At 36.8% G+C, this 17,744-nt stretch overlaps 1 protein-coding gene across 2 annotated transcripts in view; it reads right to left on the reverse strand.

The window, feature by feature from the left end:
• The window catches only part of KIF26B (kinesin family member 26B), a 253,790-nt gene that overhangs the window by 140,612 nt on the left and 95,434 nt on the right, over positions 1-17,744 (reverse strand). For both annotated transcript variants that reach the window (XM_015857747.2, XM_015857748.2), the window contains one exon: positions 10,920-11,086. In XM_015857747.2, coding sequence (XP_015713233.1) covers positions 10,920-11,086 — 167 coding nt within the window. The remainder of the gene's footprint in view (positions 1-10,919; positions 11,087-17,744) is intronic.

A 17,744-nucleotide genomic window follows, 5' to 3' on the forward strand; every position in this document is an offset into this window, starting at 1 on the left:
CTTTGGCTGCTAGCTTCTCATCTTAATTTTGATGTGAAAATATTAAGAGGTTCTTTTCTCTCTAATAGGATTTTGATTAATATGCTCCTGTCAGTGATAAACACCCATCATCTTTGCTGACTGGTATCCTTAATCCAAATGCAAAGAAAGAAGTAAAGAATTGATATCTTTTTAGAGTTTTTTGTTTTGTTTTTGAGGTTTGTTGTTTTAAGATTTATGCTGGTACACTTTCTGAAACAGATAAGAGACGGCAAGAAGAGGAAAACAATGCATAACCAAACCAGATGTATACTCTGGGAAGCTATGAAAGAAAACAGATTCCCACCTCTTCTTGCATATAAGGTAAAAATGAAAATTCTACATACTCATAGCTAATACATAAACAACCCACTGAAGTTCAATTACAAAACATGAAAAAAATCTGACATTTCCCAATCACACCTAGCTAAATTAAAAAAACAAAATAATTCTTTCTTCATGGCAATTTTATCTTTAGTTTCATTACAGCATTTTTGGCTGATAGAGGAACAGAAATAGTACTCTGGTATTGTAACTTGAACACAAATGACTGTCTTCCCAGATTGTTAAATGAGCTTATTATATCTTTAATGTAACTTCCTGCAAAGCAAAAGTAAAAGATCTTCCCTACATTGAATCTCTTAAAAATGGCAAACTATGGTTAACAAGTCTTTTTTTTCTCCTGTTCAAATATTTTTAATTGAAAAAACACACACTAAAAGCAAATGCACTGCTACTCTTGTTCGTTTCAACGGGTCATTGCCCTTTCTTAAGTATGCACATCTCATTACAACACTGAGTTTGTCTACATTCAACTTCCTGCTATTACAACTTGACATGCTTTTGTCTGCTAGACTCAAGTCCTACAGTATCACATTTCTGTTCCACACTGGGGTGTCCTGTGCACTGCCAATATCTCTCTCTGAATCTGTTTGATGAACTAAAGAAGTCAAGCTGCTGGAAGGCACATTTTACAAATTTCAAACACTTTCAGTGTCTCTTCTAAGGCCTCTCCATTTTTTCAACATCTTTCTTGACCTGCACACATCAGAATAAGAAAATCCTAGCAGTGTTAGAATATCTATTCCAAATGCAGAGTCAAGTCCCAGTCTCTTATCACATCTTATTCTTGCAGATATTCAACAGATACATTAGCCTTCTTGACCACAGTGGCCCTTTGTGCACTTGTAATACAACTATTTAACCACAATGAACAGATCCTTTCCAGCACATGCTTCTCAGTATACAGGCCCCTAATCTGTAAGCATGTTTTATATTATTTATTCCTGAATTTATGATATTACATTTGACAGTGGTAGATAACATTGGCCCACATAATAATCTTCTCAACACCACCATCTGAGCATCACCTGAAAGGTGTATTTTTCTAGTCAATGTCCTGTGACATGCTCTATCTCCAGAAAATCCCAATGTAATTTAACATTGTACATAATTTCATCTAGTTTTGTCTATTAAATGTATTCCAAATTTCATTTGCCTTATTCTAATAAGAGTCCATACAGTATTAACCCAAACAGCTCAGTGAAATCCACACGCACTGTACCAGTTGTGCTTTATTAACAAACTTTGTAGTAACCTCAGGAGAAACATTTCAAAAAGTATGACCAGCACATACTTCCCATAAACCTAAACTCATTGTCATTTATTTATTCATTCATTTATTTTGGTTATTGTATGCCATTACAGGTATTCTCACCCTGGATCACTGTTATGTCCAGGATTGCTCCTGGAGATCTCAATTGTTCTGCTAAGCCCTCTTTAAAGAGGGCTTAAATGACATACAGAGCTTTAAAGGACATATTAGCTCTCACACTCCCAGAGTATCATGATTTAGTGAGTCTTCAACTTCCACTTAAGAGTTCTATTCTCCTTTCTGCTTTTCCAATTCCAATGCACATCCTAATTCAGAAGAAACATTCCCCAATCCTATCAATTCTTAACATTGTTCCATGAGTTCTGTAATACAGAATGTTTCTCTTCAACTTGTGGAAGTATTAAAAGTATTATTTTTCTCACCTTTCATTACACAAGCACACTTAAAACTTTCATTAAAACACAGGAGAAAAAACACAGGGATCTCAATGTGTGAAATCCTAAGATTCTTTAAACCTGAAATTCCAAGAAATGATCTTTGTATTATCTCATACAGCTCTCATCTCACTTGTGACAGGTAACAGTTGCTGTCTACAGAAGTGCTAGTTTTTGGAGCACACTCTACTATGTGGTGTCCTGCAGAGATACCCAAGATGACTCAAACAAGATTCAAAACAGAAGTCCAAAGCTAATTAACTGCCCTAAACCAAAGGTCATTGTGCTCTTAGGAATCTCCTGACAGTGCTGTCTTACACATAGTTGGACATAACTCAAGCAAGATCACATCGTTGAATTAAAGTAGTTCTGTCATAATAAAAGGTCGATGTTGCCACAGAAAGGCAAAAGCACAGTAAAAGAGAAGAACTGGAAATGAAGCAGCTCTTGAAATGAAAAAGCTTAGATTTATAGTTTCCACTTCAGTAATAAAAAAAAAAAAAAAAAGAAGAAGTAGGCAACTTTGAACTTATGTACAGTGTTGATATGCTCTGTCCTGGACAGATTAGCAGCACAGCTTGCTTACAGATGGCCCGAACAAAAGATACAATGCTGTCCAACTTTTATGTACTTATCCTTTCTAATGAAAGACTGTCTGACTTTTTCCCCTGCATTTGCATACAAAGAGGTATTCTGATATAAAACGGAAATAATTTCTGCTATTTTTTTCTCTCTTTGTCTAGATTTCTGTGGTTTCCATTTAATCATCATTCTTTCCTAAATTCAAATATACTATTGATGTAACTGGAATAATAGAGTAACTTGGCCCTTTTCTCTCATAACTGCTGAGGTAGTAAAACAAGAAATTGTCTTACTAGTTACCAGTACCAGTCTTTAATCTGGTTACTCAAACGAGGATGATTAATACACAATCTAAGTGAATTTCTTTGTCTGTACCCTAAATGGACATTTATATCCATGGAATAAATTTAAACAGAAAAATAGTTGAAAACAGGCAACTGAATAAAAGAGGCAGATTACATCAGCATTTCAGCTGGATCTTCGAGCAGCTGAGTGAAGAACTCTGCAGACAGGGTATATCACAGCTGGAGTTTCAAGGCTACTTGAACAGAATTGTAACAGTACTTCTTGAAACAGGAAACCAGTAAGTAGAATAAAAAGTTTGCCGCTCTGAACTTCCAGGTGTTTAAGAAAAAGTCTTGTTACTATGGATTTATGGTCTCTTTGAGAGAAGGTTAGTCTGGTGGTGTTAAAAACAGAGAGAAAACAACTGGTGCTACCCATAATTTTCTGCTATACACAACAAAACTACACCCATTTGTCTTTCTCTGCAAACCAAGACAGAGACACAATAAATCAGATCTCCTACATCAAGGTTTAAAGGAAGCAGGAAATATGCAAAACAGTAAATCAAAATGAAGCTGCATCTACTACAGTTGGCAGTCACAGCTTACTAGAAGTAAGAAGATTAATGCTGTCCATTTTTATTTCCACTGCCCTAAGTGTAAAAGCCAAGATTAAATACCAGGAATCTTTGGTAACAGGTGCTGCAGGATTACTGCATATGCTGCTAGCAATTATTCTCAGTGTTCATGTCAGGTGCAGCAAAAGGCAGTGCTGAGGAGCTGTGAGTGAAGGAAATGCAGTGCTGAGGAGTTGCGAGAGAAGGAAATACCTTCATTTCCTTCTAAGTTTTCCTAAAATCAACAGAGAACGGATGTTCACATTTCAAAGACCTTAGTACTCAAAAGCTCTTAGAAATTATAAGGCCAAACCCATCCTTAGTCATCTCCCCCCTTTGAAATTTATTGAAATCAGAAGGAAATCACACTGGTTACCACTAATCTAAAGGAATTACCACTGTTTCAACATAGGATATGGAGAGCAGAGTAAATTTAGACTTCATACACCTAGACACTTTTGTTTTGAATGTTCAAAATTACTTGCAAGAATTAAGAATGCAAGTCTATGAAAAAAGTCCCTCCTTCCTCATCAACTGACAAAAATCATCAGTGCCTCAGTGACATATCATAGCATCCAAAATTCTCCTCTCTAAAACAAAACATTTATCAGTCCACATCATTTAAGACATGGCTTGAAACAAGAATGTGACCCCACTCTGTGAATTAAAGATCTGTAGTTTCTTATCTATATCAGCAGTAATCAGTGAAGCACCAACAGGGAAAGCCACCATAACATCTCAGAAACATTAGTCAAAGGCCACTGCTAACTACCAAGGAGAGAAAGCATTGGTTGTCTTCTGCTTTGAAAGGGGCTACAAACCATTTAGACAAAAATGAAGGAAAATTTATATACACATTGTAATGCTGTAACACAATGTGTAGCACTAACAGCATTTCAGCAAAGTCCTAGGTTGCAGCAAGTGAGGATATTTCATGGCAAAGAAATAAAAGAAAGAATCTGCTTACCCTTGAAAGGCCTCAGGTAGGCAAGGATCTCAAACAAGATGCCCTCACTTCCACTGCCAACACTTAAATGAGGACTGGGAAGAGGTGGATCCTGGCTTCACCCCTTCTGATCACTCTGGAGCACTGCTTGCACCTGAGCTCTCCTGGGTTTGCCCTGCCTTCCCACCAGGTGCTCAATCACTGGCTCAAGCTGTGACTTAGCATTTTTGCTATATAGATGGAAATGTATTGTCTCCCCTAGTTATATTGTTTTGTTGTTTGTTTGGTTTTTTTTTCAATTTTAAAATGAACAGAATTGATCACATAGAAGTTAATATGGCAAATGAATACTGAACAAGCATCCACAATCTTATGTACATAAAAAAGTAAAAAATAATGCAATGCATTCACACAGTTACAGGGAAAAAGAGATGTTACTAAGCACACATATTCTTGCAGGGATCAGAAAAATGTTAATATACTGGTTTTCAGGCAATATATATCATAATTGATGAATATAATGAAGTACACTTAAATTGTTTTTAAAAAGTGTCTCAAAAAGTTTTGTGGTACTTGCTTTTTGCTTTGCAGAACGAACTATTCATTAAATGAAATGGTTATCACATCATAGAGAATATAATGTCCCAAAAAAAGGAAGGGAATTGGAAGCTTTATTCAGAACATTATCAAGATTACTAAAAGCTGTGAAAGTTAAGTTACACAAGAAACTCCAAATCTTGATGGCCAATTCAATAACATTATTCAGTTAATAACATTATTCACTGATGACTTCATTGCCATCACCATCAGTACAATACATACCGGATGTGGAGCAAGTACAGATGTGAAAGCACTCATCTCATGCAGTGCACAGAAGCAGGTGCAACATATTTCAGTACAGGCATGACATCGAAGCAATATACCTTTCATGGACTGGAATTCCAATTTCTCTGTTCAACGGTGAATACATTTTCCTGTATAGTTATTTTTTTACTTTAGGTTATGTACAAGTTCTAAATATTTATTAATAAAACACAGTCTAGAAAATTATGCTTGTTAAGTCACAGTAAACCTCCCTGAAAACCTGAAGTGGCTTCTTTTGATACTAGAATACAAAGAGGAATTATGTCCCTTTATCAGTTATGTCCTTTGAGGCCAATCAGAGAACACAATCCTACAAGTACAGGGTTCTGATAATCTAAGAGTAATTTTAGCTTATTTCTTTTCATGGTTCTATGGGTTGTTCCCAAAATCCTGTTTAAAAACCAAGGTCCATTATTTGAATTTTAAGTTCTGAATAACATCTATTAACCTGCCACCAGCAAAAAGTGCATCTAACTGGCATGAAGTTTCAAACCATTTCTGTTTACAGCCAATGCCAAATTAAACATATCACAAGCAGATTTCCAACCCAAGGCTAAATTGAATATAAATTCATAATTTTTTGTTTCAGTAACATGCAAAATTGGAGATTTTTCAAATATCTTTGCTTTCCCTCATCCAGATGTGACAATTAACTTTTTTTTTTTTCAACATGAAACCACTGAATCAACTAACAGGCTATTCTTGCAGGCAGCACAGTCTTTTCTGATGGAATGTTTTTGTTTACATCAAATGAGAGAAAAGGTGGCAGTGTATTCCTTGTGTCCTAACTACTGGCATTGTTTGGCTTTGGAGGAGTCAAGATTCTTTTCTGACAGGCAGTTACTTAATACACATGAAATAACACCAATAACAGGAAGAAACTGTGTGTTAGGGCTCTTACATCAATGGGGAACACAGAAAAGTAGTGCTTGCAAACACAGATCACCTACGTTACTGATGAATACCAATCAAGTATGAAAAACCCCTCAAAATGGTAAGCTCTAGCTTAAGTGCCTATTGAAAACATTTTTTTCATGGTCTTTCAGGTTGACTGAGATCACTCACACAGAAATTTTCTCAACTAGTCAGCCCCAATACAGTCTTTAAAGGCAGAAATACTTGTAAAAACTATTTACTGATGTTTTAAATCTTGTTGCCAGAATTCCTGCTGACAGTTCATGGATCTGTAATCTTAACAACCTTCTCTTTACTCATTTATTATCAAGTATGTTATAAGGATGAGAAAAGAATAGAAATTATTATCAGATTTAATAAAACCATGACAAATACATAGTCCGCAAAAATATCTGAGAGCGTGATCATAATATAACCATTTTACCCAGTTTGTTCAGTTAATGAAAGAGTCTAAACATAAAGAAACCAAAATAAGTTTTCATATAAGTCTCAGAAAATAATTTTCTCTTAGGGAGACTGAGGGCAGCACTATTTGACCTCTGAAACTTATCAAGCAGTGACTAAACACCAGTGAACTACTGCATAGCTTGAAAAAGCAGCTGTGTCCATCACTCTTTATATCTGCAGACACACCATTTTAAAATACTCAAAATCTCATCCGAATGTTCTATGGAAAAGACACAGAAAAGCAGCATAACCACTCACTGCCTCTGCTTCTCATATACTTTTGCTGCATGTATACCAGCCCATGCTGTCATTTATGTGAACTTCCACTAGGCTGAAAAATTCAAGCCTTGGCTTCAAAATGGTATAATTTGTTTAAACCAGTTCCTAACCTTTAATGAAAAGAGTAAACTCTGATATTCCTCAGTTCTGAGCCAAGCTGATAAGTTATCACATGTGCAAAATCCAGTATGCATGAGTTTCAATGTTCTGAGGAGTCTGGAGCTCTACGTCATCAAAGAACATAAGAAATTAATTAATTTAAAAAGCATTTGCATGAGTGGAAAGGAAATTCATGGAGCAGTTAGCAGCATTTTGAACACAACATTCACAATATCCCTTTCTAGTACAGCACTGCCTCACCTCCCCCAGCTGCCAAACTAACAGTCATGGGGACTGAGTGCGAAAAGGGTCACCAGAGTTTTTCCAGGAATGGAGGGTCACTGTAACTAGAAATTATCTCATGCTGAGCAGCTACACATCAGCTATACATAAAGCTAAAGGTTTATATTCTTACTTCTTCTAAAAATAAGACATTACTCAAAATTCCAGATACTTCTGTACTGGATTTGGAAAACACATACATGCCTTGGTGTATCTACAAGAGTAGCATCACATACATGACTTCTAGGTCCTGCTTTGTGTTATCATGCTTTGACAGACTATTGAGACTCCACAGGTTAGATCAACAGAAAAGTTTAATCCAGAAAGAGAAGTTTATTTATGGAACAGCCAGGTAAAAGCTGAAGTCCACGTCCCAGAAGTTTTCCCCATGTAGAAACTAGCAGAGATAAGAGCAAAACAAGGTCCAGTACAAAACTCCTTGTCCTGCTAGATCCCCACAGAGACCAGCAATACAAGGCCCTTCCCTCAGTCCAGTGGTAACATTAGCAATGGAAAACGCTTCTTTCTTAGCAGATAGTGACACTCCTACACCATGCTCAGAAGATACAAGGCTAGTATACTTTAAGCTGCAACAGTCCAAAGATGCAGTGCTTCTTATGACAAAGATTCAAAATAGAAGCAGAAGCTAACTCATGTACCAATCCTAAATGCTCTATATCCTATTCTTTTATTGTAAAGAATCTTAACATTATATCACATTCACTAAATTAATCTTTATCACAAATATAGTACTTATTAGAAAGCAATGCTAAATTGGGACTAAAATGAATTACAGCCCTTAAAAAGAAGGCATATTTGTCGCTTGTCATTGAAAGGGCTATTTATTTAATTCAGTTTCCATATCACCATTAGAAGTTCATTATTCACATGTGTCATCTAATATTCATAAACCTGCCAGCACAGGACAGTTCTCACTGTTTCTTTAAAACATACATATACTGTTCCACAGGAAATCTATCTATAGGTTATTTTGCAGCAATATCCCAACAAATGACAATTCACAGAAGTTGCCATCCTTTTAAATAGTTGGACAATCTGCTTGGTATCGATCACAAAACATGGCAATTAAATATTGAGACAAACAAGAAGTCTCCTGAGGCCTTCAGAAATTTTTCCATAGCTCATTGCCAGCTGTAGACTAGTCAGCATGTAGCACTGTTGGACCAGCAGTACCCAAGAACAGAAAAATGGTAGGCTCCTAGTTCTTAGTTTATTCCAGATTGTTTCTCAAGCATTTACAACTAAAGGTTCTCATGAATGCCTTGGCATTTCCTTCATGCTATAACATTTTAGTTAATCGGGTTTTTTTTCCATGATGATGGATGACTTATATCTGAGGCTCATTTGAAGTTTGCGTTGCTTTTAAGGAATTGAGTGAAATGCTGTGTGATACAACCCAAATTCCAAAAGAATATTTTCCATTATTCCACTTCCAATCTCAACTACAAATTATCAAACTTCTGTGTGTACGAAAAATTTACTTTTTTACCATAACATCAGGAACAACATATGTACAAACAGGCAAAGCTGGAAGTGACTACTTCAAGGGGCACATCCAAAAAAGCTTAGGATTCATAATCTGGAGTGAATAACCTTTTTTGTTATAAGACAGCACTGTTTTAATGGGTTTCCAAATCACTGCTATTTTGTAGCACACATAAGACACAGTTTCTTATCCTTTCTACCAAAACTTCACCAAAGCACAAGACACATAAGATACAAAAGAAAACTTAACAGGAGGCTCCACATTTTAAAAGCAAGTTGTGGACTTTCTTGTTAAAATGTTATGCAGTAAAGATTTTCTTTCCGCTCGAACTATCAGCAGATGAAATAATACGAAGTCCAGAGCTAAACAGACATATAAATGATACTAATCAAATGTAATAATCCAAACTAAACTAGTCCCTTCCATCTTGCTAAATATAGTTTAAAAATAAACAGCCTAAACATGGCATCTCTCTTCTGAGCCAAGGATAACTGTGGTGAATACACCATCAGCTAGAAGCTAGTACTGCTTAAAATGCTGGGATTCTCACTATGGATTTTGAGTAAATTTAGCCAGTTTCCAGCATTTCAGCAGAGTATATTTAGAGAAAATGAATTCTATCAGCATAAAACAATTCAACAATGAACAGCAAATGAGCTAAGCAATCTTCATGAATCAGTTCACATTAATATACGCAATAATCCCAAAGTGTGCTTTGGTTAGATATTACCATGTGAGCTAGACACTGCATTCAACACTTTTAATTTAAAATGCATGAAATTGAATAGAAAAGGATAGTAAATCATGACCGCTGTCCTCAGTCACGTTTGCTAATGCAGCATTGCATCTGTAAGGGAAAACATCAGAGCTGTCCCAAAAAACATTCACCGGCTCCTCTAAAAATTCTTCTATTCACCCTCTTACATGATACATTTATCATGCCACACTGATTGAACATATGCAGTCTTCATGTGAGGAAAAAATAGGACAGCAATACCTTCATTCCAGACTTACAATCTTCAAAATTCAGCAACTTTGTAATTTTTCCATTTGCCTTGATAATAAAATAGAATTGTGTGGAATTACTAATAGTTAGCTTTGTAAAGGGGGAAGAAGCTAACTTGAATATGGGGCAGCTACCCATAAATTCACTCAATGTTTTGAAATTCAGATATATCATTTGAAAATTACTTATTCTCTTGTTATTTCATTATTTCCGCAACCCTTCTCAAGTCAGTCTTCTAATTATTGAAGAGTATTAGAAGTCAAAGATTATTTCAACTTCCTGTTAGATCAGGATTCAAGTGGGCTGAAAAGATTACTTTTTAGAAAGCATATTTCTGCACAGAAAAAAAATATTTCCATTGTTGAAAGTGAATATTTCACTTGTTATGCCCATTGAGCAAGTCATTTTACCAACAAATTAATAGAGTTAATCATAATATTCCTCAATTGAAAACACTGGCTCAGTACTCAACAGAAAGTGCAGTCTAAGGCTGAGTTTAGACTGTCAGGTCAATTCAAAGCACGGCAGAAAATGAAATAAAAAACAATAAATGATCCATCCGTAGGTGTAAGTCTTGATAATTTGCCTAGACAGAAGTCAAATTCACTACAGAAGTCAGAAGGTTGTCTGCCAAAGAGAACTATCCCTCTCTGATCAGCAGTACAATTTATTGCCTGTCTCAAAAACTTACTCTGATGCACTCTTCTCTTTCACAGAATCATCTCAAAAAATCACGCTAAATCTGGCACTGTTCCACAAATGCAATCACATTTTAACCCAAAACAAGTGTTTAAGTGTTATTTTAAAGAAAAAGGTAGAAGTATAATCCCTGTCTTAGAGACAGAAGCACACAGGTGCATTAAACATTTTCTTGGTAATTCAGCAAGTTTGTGATAGAGTTGTATCTATGGATACATCTCTTAACATGTGTGCTGTAGTTGGTCAACCCCATGCCTTCACTACAGAATTCCCTTTGAAAGAAATTATATTTCCAGAGAAGTAAAATCCGAGAGGTCTTTCTTACCTGGCAAAAAAAGATGCTGCCACCGAGGTGCCTGTGGATACATCAGCAGCAACGTATGTGCTCTGGGAAGCAGGGAAGCTGTACAAGGAGGGTTTATCTGCATTGTACCGGTTCAATGCTGCTTCAGACAGGCCCTCTCGACTAGTCTCTGTCATAAGCTGAGATATCTGAAGATAGAAAAAAAAGAAGTGAGTGTAATCAGCTAAAGCTCACTAGCTGACCCCTCCTCATCCAGAAGTACCTCTGGGTTGCAGATGGAGTGAGGGAGGAATCTCATCCACTACATCTTTGCAACTCTAAGAACAAGATTACTGCATCTGTCATGCTCATCTACATTACTCTGTCTCAGACCTAACCTTGTTTGCATTAAAATTAATGGGATAAATTAATCCCATCATTACAAATGTCAATAATGTCAATGGATTTCCATCCACATGGAAAGAGTAAATCACAATCCTTTTTAGGTTTCACATTAAGGTAACCAAAAGAGCTTTGATATGTGTAAGATATTTATATTTTACTTCAGGAAAAGAAAACACACATTTATTTGCCTTTGTATAATAACACAGTGCTAGCGTATAACTATTTTTTGTTGACCTTTCTTCAGGAAAGCCAACACAGCATAGGAAGGAGTCCCTTAGGATCCTAGACTATTTATCATTACCATTCATTTTCATTGGCTTTCTTAAAAGGCTTTAAACACCCCATGATTTCATTCTTTTGATGGCCAGTCAGCATTCTATCTCTGTTATGAAAACTCATCACAACCTTTCTCTGTCTGGGAAAAACAGATAATGCTAGCAATATACCAAGGCATAGCCTTTCTTCCTCCTGCAAAACATTTGCTAGAACCAGTCTTTCACATTCTATTTCATTTTTTGTTTCTATCTTTATCACCACAATAAGGAGGTGATGTCACCACAACAACAGAAGGATATCGCTGTGAGCCACATCAATAAAATTGAGATCATCCTGTAGTTAACTCATTTTCCAGCTAAGCTTGCTTTAGTTTAGCTGTTACCCATTCTACTACAGATAGAAAACAGTTCATCCATATTTTACATAATTGAGGTCAATTAACTTTGATAACCAATGGATAGGAATACTATACCAGCCACTGTATTTTATGAGAAACCAGTAAAATTGCTAAAAGTGTCCTAATCATGTTTCTTTCACACTGCCCCTTTCTGATTTACAGGCTCACTTTAATTATTGAGCAGTGCTCTCAGAAGCTACCAATGAGATAGTTGACTTAAAATCATCTCATACTACTGTCAAAACTCAGTAATTTAGACTACCTGCCAGTACCTCCCCTTATTTCCAGCGGAGAGCTAACCAGACTCTTCAATGCTATACTAACCTATTTAAGGCCACCTGAGGCATCCAAAACACTTGAATTCACTAAACAATTAATTGCCAGTGTTTGCATAATTTTTGTTAACTCAGTTATTTGTATTTGCAGGGAATTAACCAGCACGAGATTTTGCCCCATCTCCCCTAATTACCTTAAAACTATGTTCATCATCTGCTAAAATAGCCACTACTAAGCAGACAGATCTAAAAGGCTCTTCTTTCAGAGTGGAACATGTAGACAGAATTAACCATCTTAATCCATCCACTTTATATAACTGAAATCAGGGATGGACCATGGCAGAGGCATTGGAATTAGATAATGTTTAAAGGTCCCTTCCAATCCAAACCCTTCTATCATTCTGTGGTGATTATTCAATACAGACTGTGCTGAGTGTTAACAGGAAGTGACACTCACTCCACAGGAACCTGATAGCAATTAAGCTAACGAGGTGTCTTATCTCAATGACAGTCTCAACTGCAATCATAACTTCCCCATCTATTGCCAAATATAAATTTCTACAAGCCACTGCAGCATATTTCTATCTCTGTCAGCAGATTCCCTGAAAGTGCAAGATGGAAAAGCTTGAAAGAGCCACTTCAGCCAACTGCATAACAGGAAAGGACAAAACACACCATGCCATGGTCATAAAAGGAATAACGAAATAGCTTTGGAGAATTTTAGGCAATCCAAACTCATATCCACAAATGCTATTACCAAGACCACAGACCAAACATGAGAAATAAAGAGCCACTAACTGTGTACATTTCCTGTAAAGTATTATACTCAAGTTTCTTCAAAAGCTGATTAGATGCATGGTTCATTAACACAGTCCAAAATCAAATGCTCTCTTATGTAGGAGACATGAGATTATTTTAGAAAAATACATATATAGACCATTCCTCCTCACCTATGCACTCAAACAGGAATAGATATCAGACAAGGAAACATATATTCATGCCTTTTAATAAATGGGGATGAGTAATGTAAAAAAGACTGTACTTAGGCCATACTTTCTTATATTAAAAAAATGCAAAGGAACTGAATAAGAAACTGGAAATTATCAAATATCTTTACAGAGTCTGTCTGTGTGGAGTACCATGCAACCTGAAGGACAAAGAAAGAAAATATATAAATAATACTCATTTTAGGAATAACATATACTTCTGGAGTTGTGTGGGGATGTTTCTATGATTTGTCAGTAGTACTACTATTTTTTTTTATCACGTCATACAATAGTCTAAATACAACCATAGTAAAACTACTCAAACTGCAAGCTGTGCAACATCTGTATGGTACTGACCACAACAGCCTATTGGAAAAGCAGCAATTCCTTGCAACTATCCCTCTTTTTCATTCACACAACTCAATTTGGCACAGAAAGCTGTTGTTGATGTTGACCATGATGAATCAACCATGAAAAACAGCATTCCAGTGCAAACACCAATGGATAGAGATCTCTCCCAGAGCTGTACTGGATGGACACTCATAATGGGGCAAATTGGCCTTAAACACTCCTTAAGTCCTCAGTGTCTGGCACCACTGTGTGGTTTTCTTACCCACAGTGACTCACTTTCTAAGCATTAACCTACTTCTCAGTGTGAGTTTTCACAGAATCAAACTCCCAGACGCATACACTGAAAGATAACAAAATGGGACCATATTTTAGTTTGCCTAAAACAAGGCATAGATAAATTAAGACAAAAGAATTTGCTTAAGCCAAAGTCCAGGATCTCCTAAACGGAAGGGGCACGTGGTAGAGAGTAAATAACATATGATATGCCTGGCAGTGATGCTTCCCAAATCTGCCCCTTCAGTGTCAGTGCCTCTCTCACTAGATACTGTTTCTGGATTTAAGGGGGAAAAGAAAAACAGATTCCTCAGCTCTTGCCTTTTGATTACCCACATACCATATACATGAGGTTTAAGATAAATTAATAGGATATATTTTAAGAAATTCTTTTATTGAATTATTGGCAGCACATCAGTTGAATGGATAAGCAACAAAAGGACAAAGCCTGGAACAACACAACCTTTCATGCCTCAATAAAAACCTTTTTAAGTGCACATGGAACAAGACAGATGTCCCTCCCAAGCCCCATTTTTTTTGCCTGTCTCATAAAAGTGAGGCAACCATTAACCTCTTCTTTCTCTGCTTTCTGACAGTATACAGCAAGAGCTGGAGATAAGACACAATTTAAATTCTCTATTTCATAGGAAATAGAGTTAACGACAGGAGTTAGACAGACTAGATTCTCTTCCTATTACAATTAAAGAGAGATTCTGTGAATAAAACTTGCCATCTGCAGTATGAGGTTAATTATATTTACATAAGGGCATTTTACAGCCAATCTCATTAATGTTTCTAAAGCTCCTTACTGAAGACTCCAACTGGTAGTGCCAGAGAAACTGAAGTCAACATTTATGAAAGAAGTGAAACATTCTTTGTTTTGGAGGATGTGAAGTACCCATGAACATTCCTGAAATCTAGTACACTTCAGTGACTGCTGAATTAACTAAATGTACAGAAAGGCATGAAACATATCCACATCCGAAGCCAAATTCACGATAAACATCTGAGGGATGCTTCACAGTGACACTGGAGGCGGTATAGAAGATCCTGTTCTCAGAAGTGAAGCCCACTAGCAAAAAGAAACTGACAATAGAAAGCTTTCATAAAAATGCAAGTTCATGAATGACTTCTTTGGCAGCCCGCTCTTGATTCAGAGCAGCACTGAATTTTTCACATGATAAATCTTGAAGAAATAACTGCTGGATTTTAGAAAGCAAATGTCTGGATGTCTAAATGTCAAGAAACAGGTTCTTGTGAAAGATTCCCCTTTATAAGATGAGAGGGAAGCTATTAAAAATACCTCCCCAGAAGCTTTAACACTCCAAAACCATCATAAATTCTCGTATGTCTGCTTAGAACACAAATTTAGCAGCTTAACTGCTCTTCCATTATGCCCAACCAGGTGTTCTGGCACTTCTTCTGTTCAGCTTTTACTTTCTAGCCAAGTCCATTTGGCTCAACAGAATTTTGAGTCATAACAAGATACAGTTGTTATTCTTGTTTGGCCAAAATTCTTTAGATGATGGTCTGTGGGAGAGATAAAGCAGGCAACAGGAGAGACATCTCACAGTACCTCATTCACTTCTTCAAGAAAAATTAAGTAAATGCAGAAATGCATTTCTCAACAAGTGAATATATCAATTATCAGTGTGTACTCTTCCTACAATATGGCTCCTTGATCTGAGCCCTTCTCGAAATAATGACATCACTCCTTCTACCAATCACATAAGTTTGCATACAAGCATGCAGTAAGTTCTGTATGATAATTTTTGGCTGCACTTTTTTGTTCTTTATCATAGTATTCAAGGAACAAGGTAACAGCTAGGATCAACTGTGCTAAGTACCACAAAGAGAAAAGTGGATAATTTTACTTTTTATACATTTTGTTTTCCTAACTCTGGCGTGTTATTGGGACCAGTTATGTGAAAATAGCGGACTTCAGTGTCAGTCAGCTTTCCATACCACTGTTAAACAGAGATTCAAACACTCTGAGGTATATCTGATAGAGAGTTCACTGAAACTGAAGTGGGGCTTTGGGAGTGGGGAACAGAGAGAGGAAAGTTTTACTGCGTACACAACTTAAAAGCAACAGCAATTCAAAAAGTCAATTGGCTTTAGCATACCATGGAGTATGAGGGACACGCTCCGTATCTACCACAAACCTCTCAATACAACAGATAACATTCAGGGCAAAATCCACCTATAGAAAAACATTTTCAAACAGCAACAAATTCCTGTAACTAAGGGTACTGATGCAGCCTCACAGTAACTTGGCATTTTATTATGACCTTTTTCACACACAGCAGAATACTAAGCTGCTACAGCAGGAGATCACAGACTGCTTATACAGAGATTGAGTGAACAAGAGCAAGATAGCAATTCTTGATAGTCTTTTTCTGTCAGAAGAATGAGGAAAAGGATGAAAAAAGACATGGACAACATCTGCTACATTCAGGATCTTATTTGCAGTATGTGATCTAGACACATCAAATGCTGTTTATCAAAGACACTGTGAAAACTGAAACTGAGAAGTTCCTCAGGCATGCTTTCCTCCTGCCTTATTAATAATTCCACAGAAGATCTGAAATATTTTTGAATACATCAATACTTTGTATTGAAAGACAAAACAGTGCACCCTTAGAAAGAATAAAGTTTTAGGAACCACTGGGATAGCAAGAATCTAATTGTGGCACTGGTGAGGCCCCACCTCAAGTACTGTGTTCAGTTTTGAGCACCTCAGTACAGAAAGGACATGAAGTTGCTGGAGCAGGTCCAAAGAAAGGAAACAAGGCTTGCGAAGGGATTAGAGAATGTGCCCTATGAAGAAAGACTGAAGGGACTGGGGCTGTTCAGTCTGGGAAAAAGGAGGCTGAGGGGAGACCTTATTGCTCTCTTTTAGTATCTGAAAGGTGCTCACAGTGAGAGCAGGGCTGGTCTCTCCTCACTGACAGGGCAAGGGGAAATGGCCTCAAGATGCCCCAAGGGAAGTCTAGGTTGGATATCAGGATAAACTTCTTTACAGAAAGCATTGTGAAGCACTGGAATAAGCTCCACAGGGAGGTGGTTGAGTCACCATCCCTGGATGTGTTTAAAAGCTGTTTAGATGTGGTACTCAGGGACGTGATTTAGCTGAGGGTTGTTAGTTAGAGTATTATGGTTAGGTTGTGGTTGGACTCGATGACCTTTAAGGTCTTCTCCAACCTGAGCAATTCTATGATTCTATTCTAGGCTTCGCTTCTAAAGAGTCAGACTGTATTTAGCATAAATTATTTGTACTTAAGCATTACTACTTAGTAACCATGACAGCACCTAGAGTTTAACTGCACTCTCCAGCTACCTGCTGTCCAGAAGAAAGATAACCTTTGACTGTGGCAGCCACTTCATATGTCCTTCTATAAAAATTATAGCTATTTAACACATTTGATTTGGCTTAGCAATGATGATTTGGCTTAGCAATGATGATTTGGCTTAGCAATGATGATTTGGCTTAGCAACGAACTCAGTGTTCCCAGATTGCCAGTGCTCACCTAAACTAACTATACTATGGAAAGGTTAGTATTCTACCTACATTGAAAGGAATCTCTGTACTGAATATGAAAACATATTGGCTTGCTTCTTGCTCTCTCATTTGTTACTGATACATTTATTGGGTAAAAGGGAAAACAAAAATGTAAAAATATTACAGGGGGTAAACTATGTGGATTTAAGTATTCACCTACAGTGAATGCATCCTTGTATGAAAGTTGCAGATTCCAGTCAACACTACTCTTACAGCACAATACGTGTGTCACATCCTTCACATTTTATTTATTGGCTACTACTTTATTGTCAACACATTTTCTGAAAGGTAAAGCCTCCACTGTGTTACAAAAAAAACAAGAGCTATCATAACTCACCTTCC

Source organism: Coturnix japonica, chromosome 3 (assembly GCF_001577835.2).
Source record: "Coturnix japonica isolate 7356 chromosome 3, Coturnix japonica 2.1, whole genome shotgun sequence".
Lineage (NCBI taxonomy): Eukaryota > Metazoa > Chordata > Aves > Galliformes > Phasianidae > Coturnix > Coturnix japonica.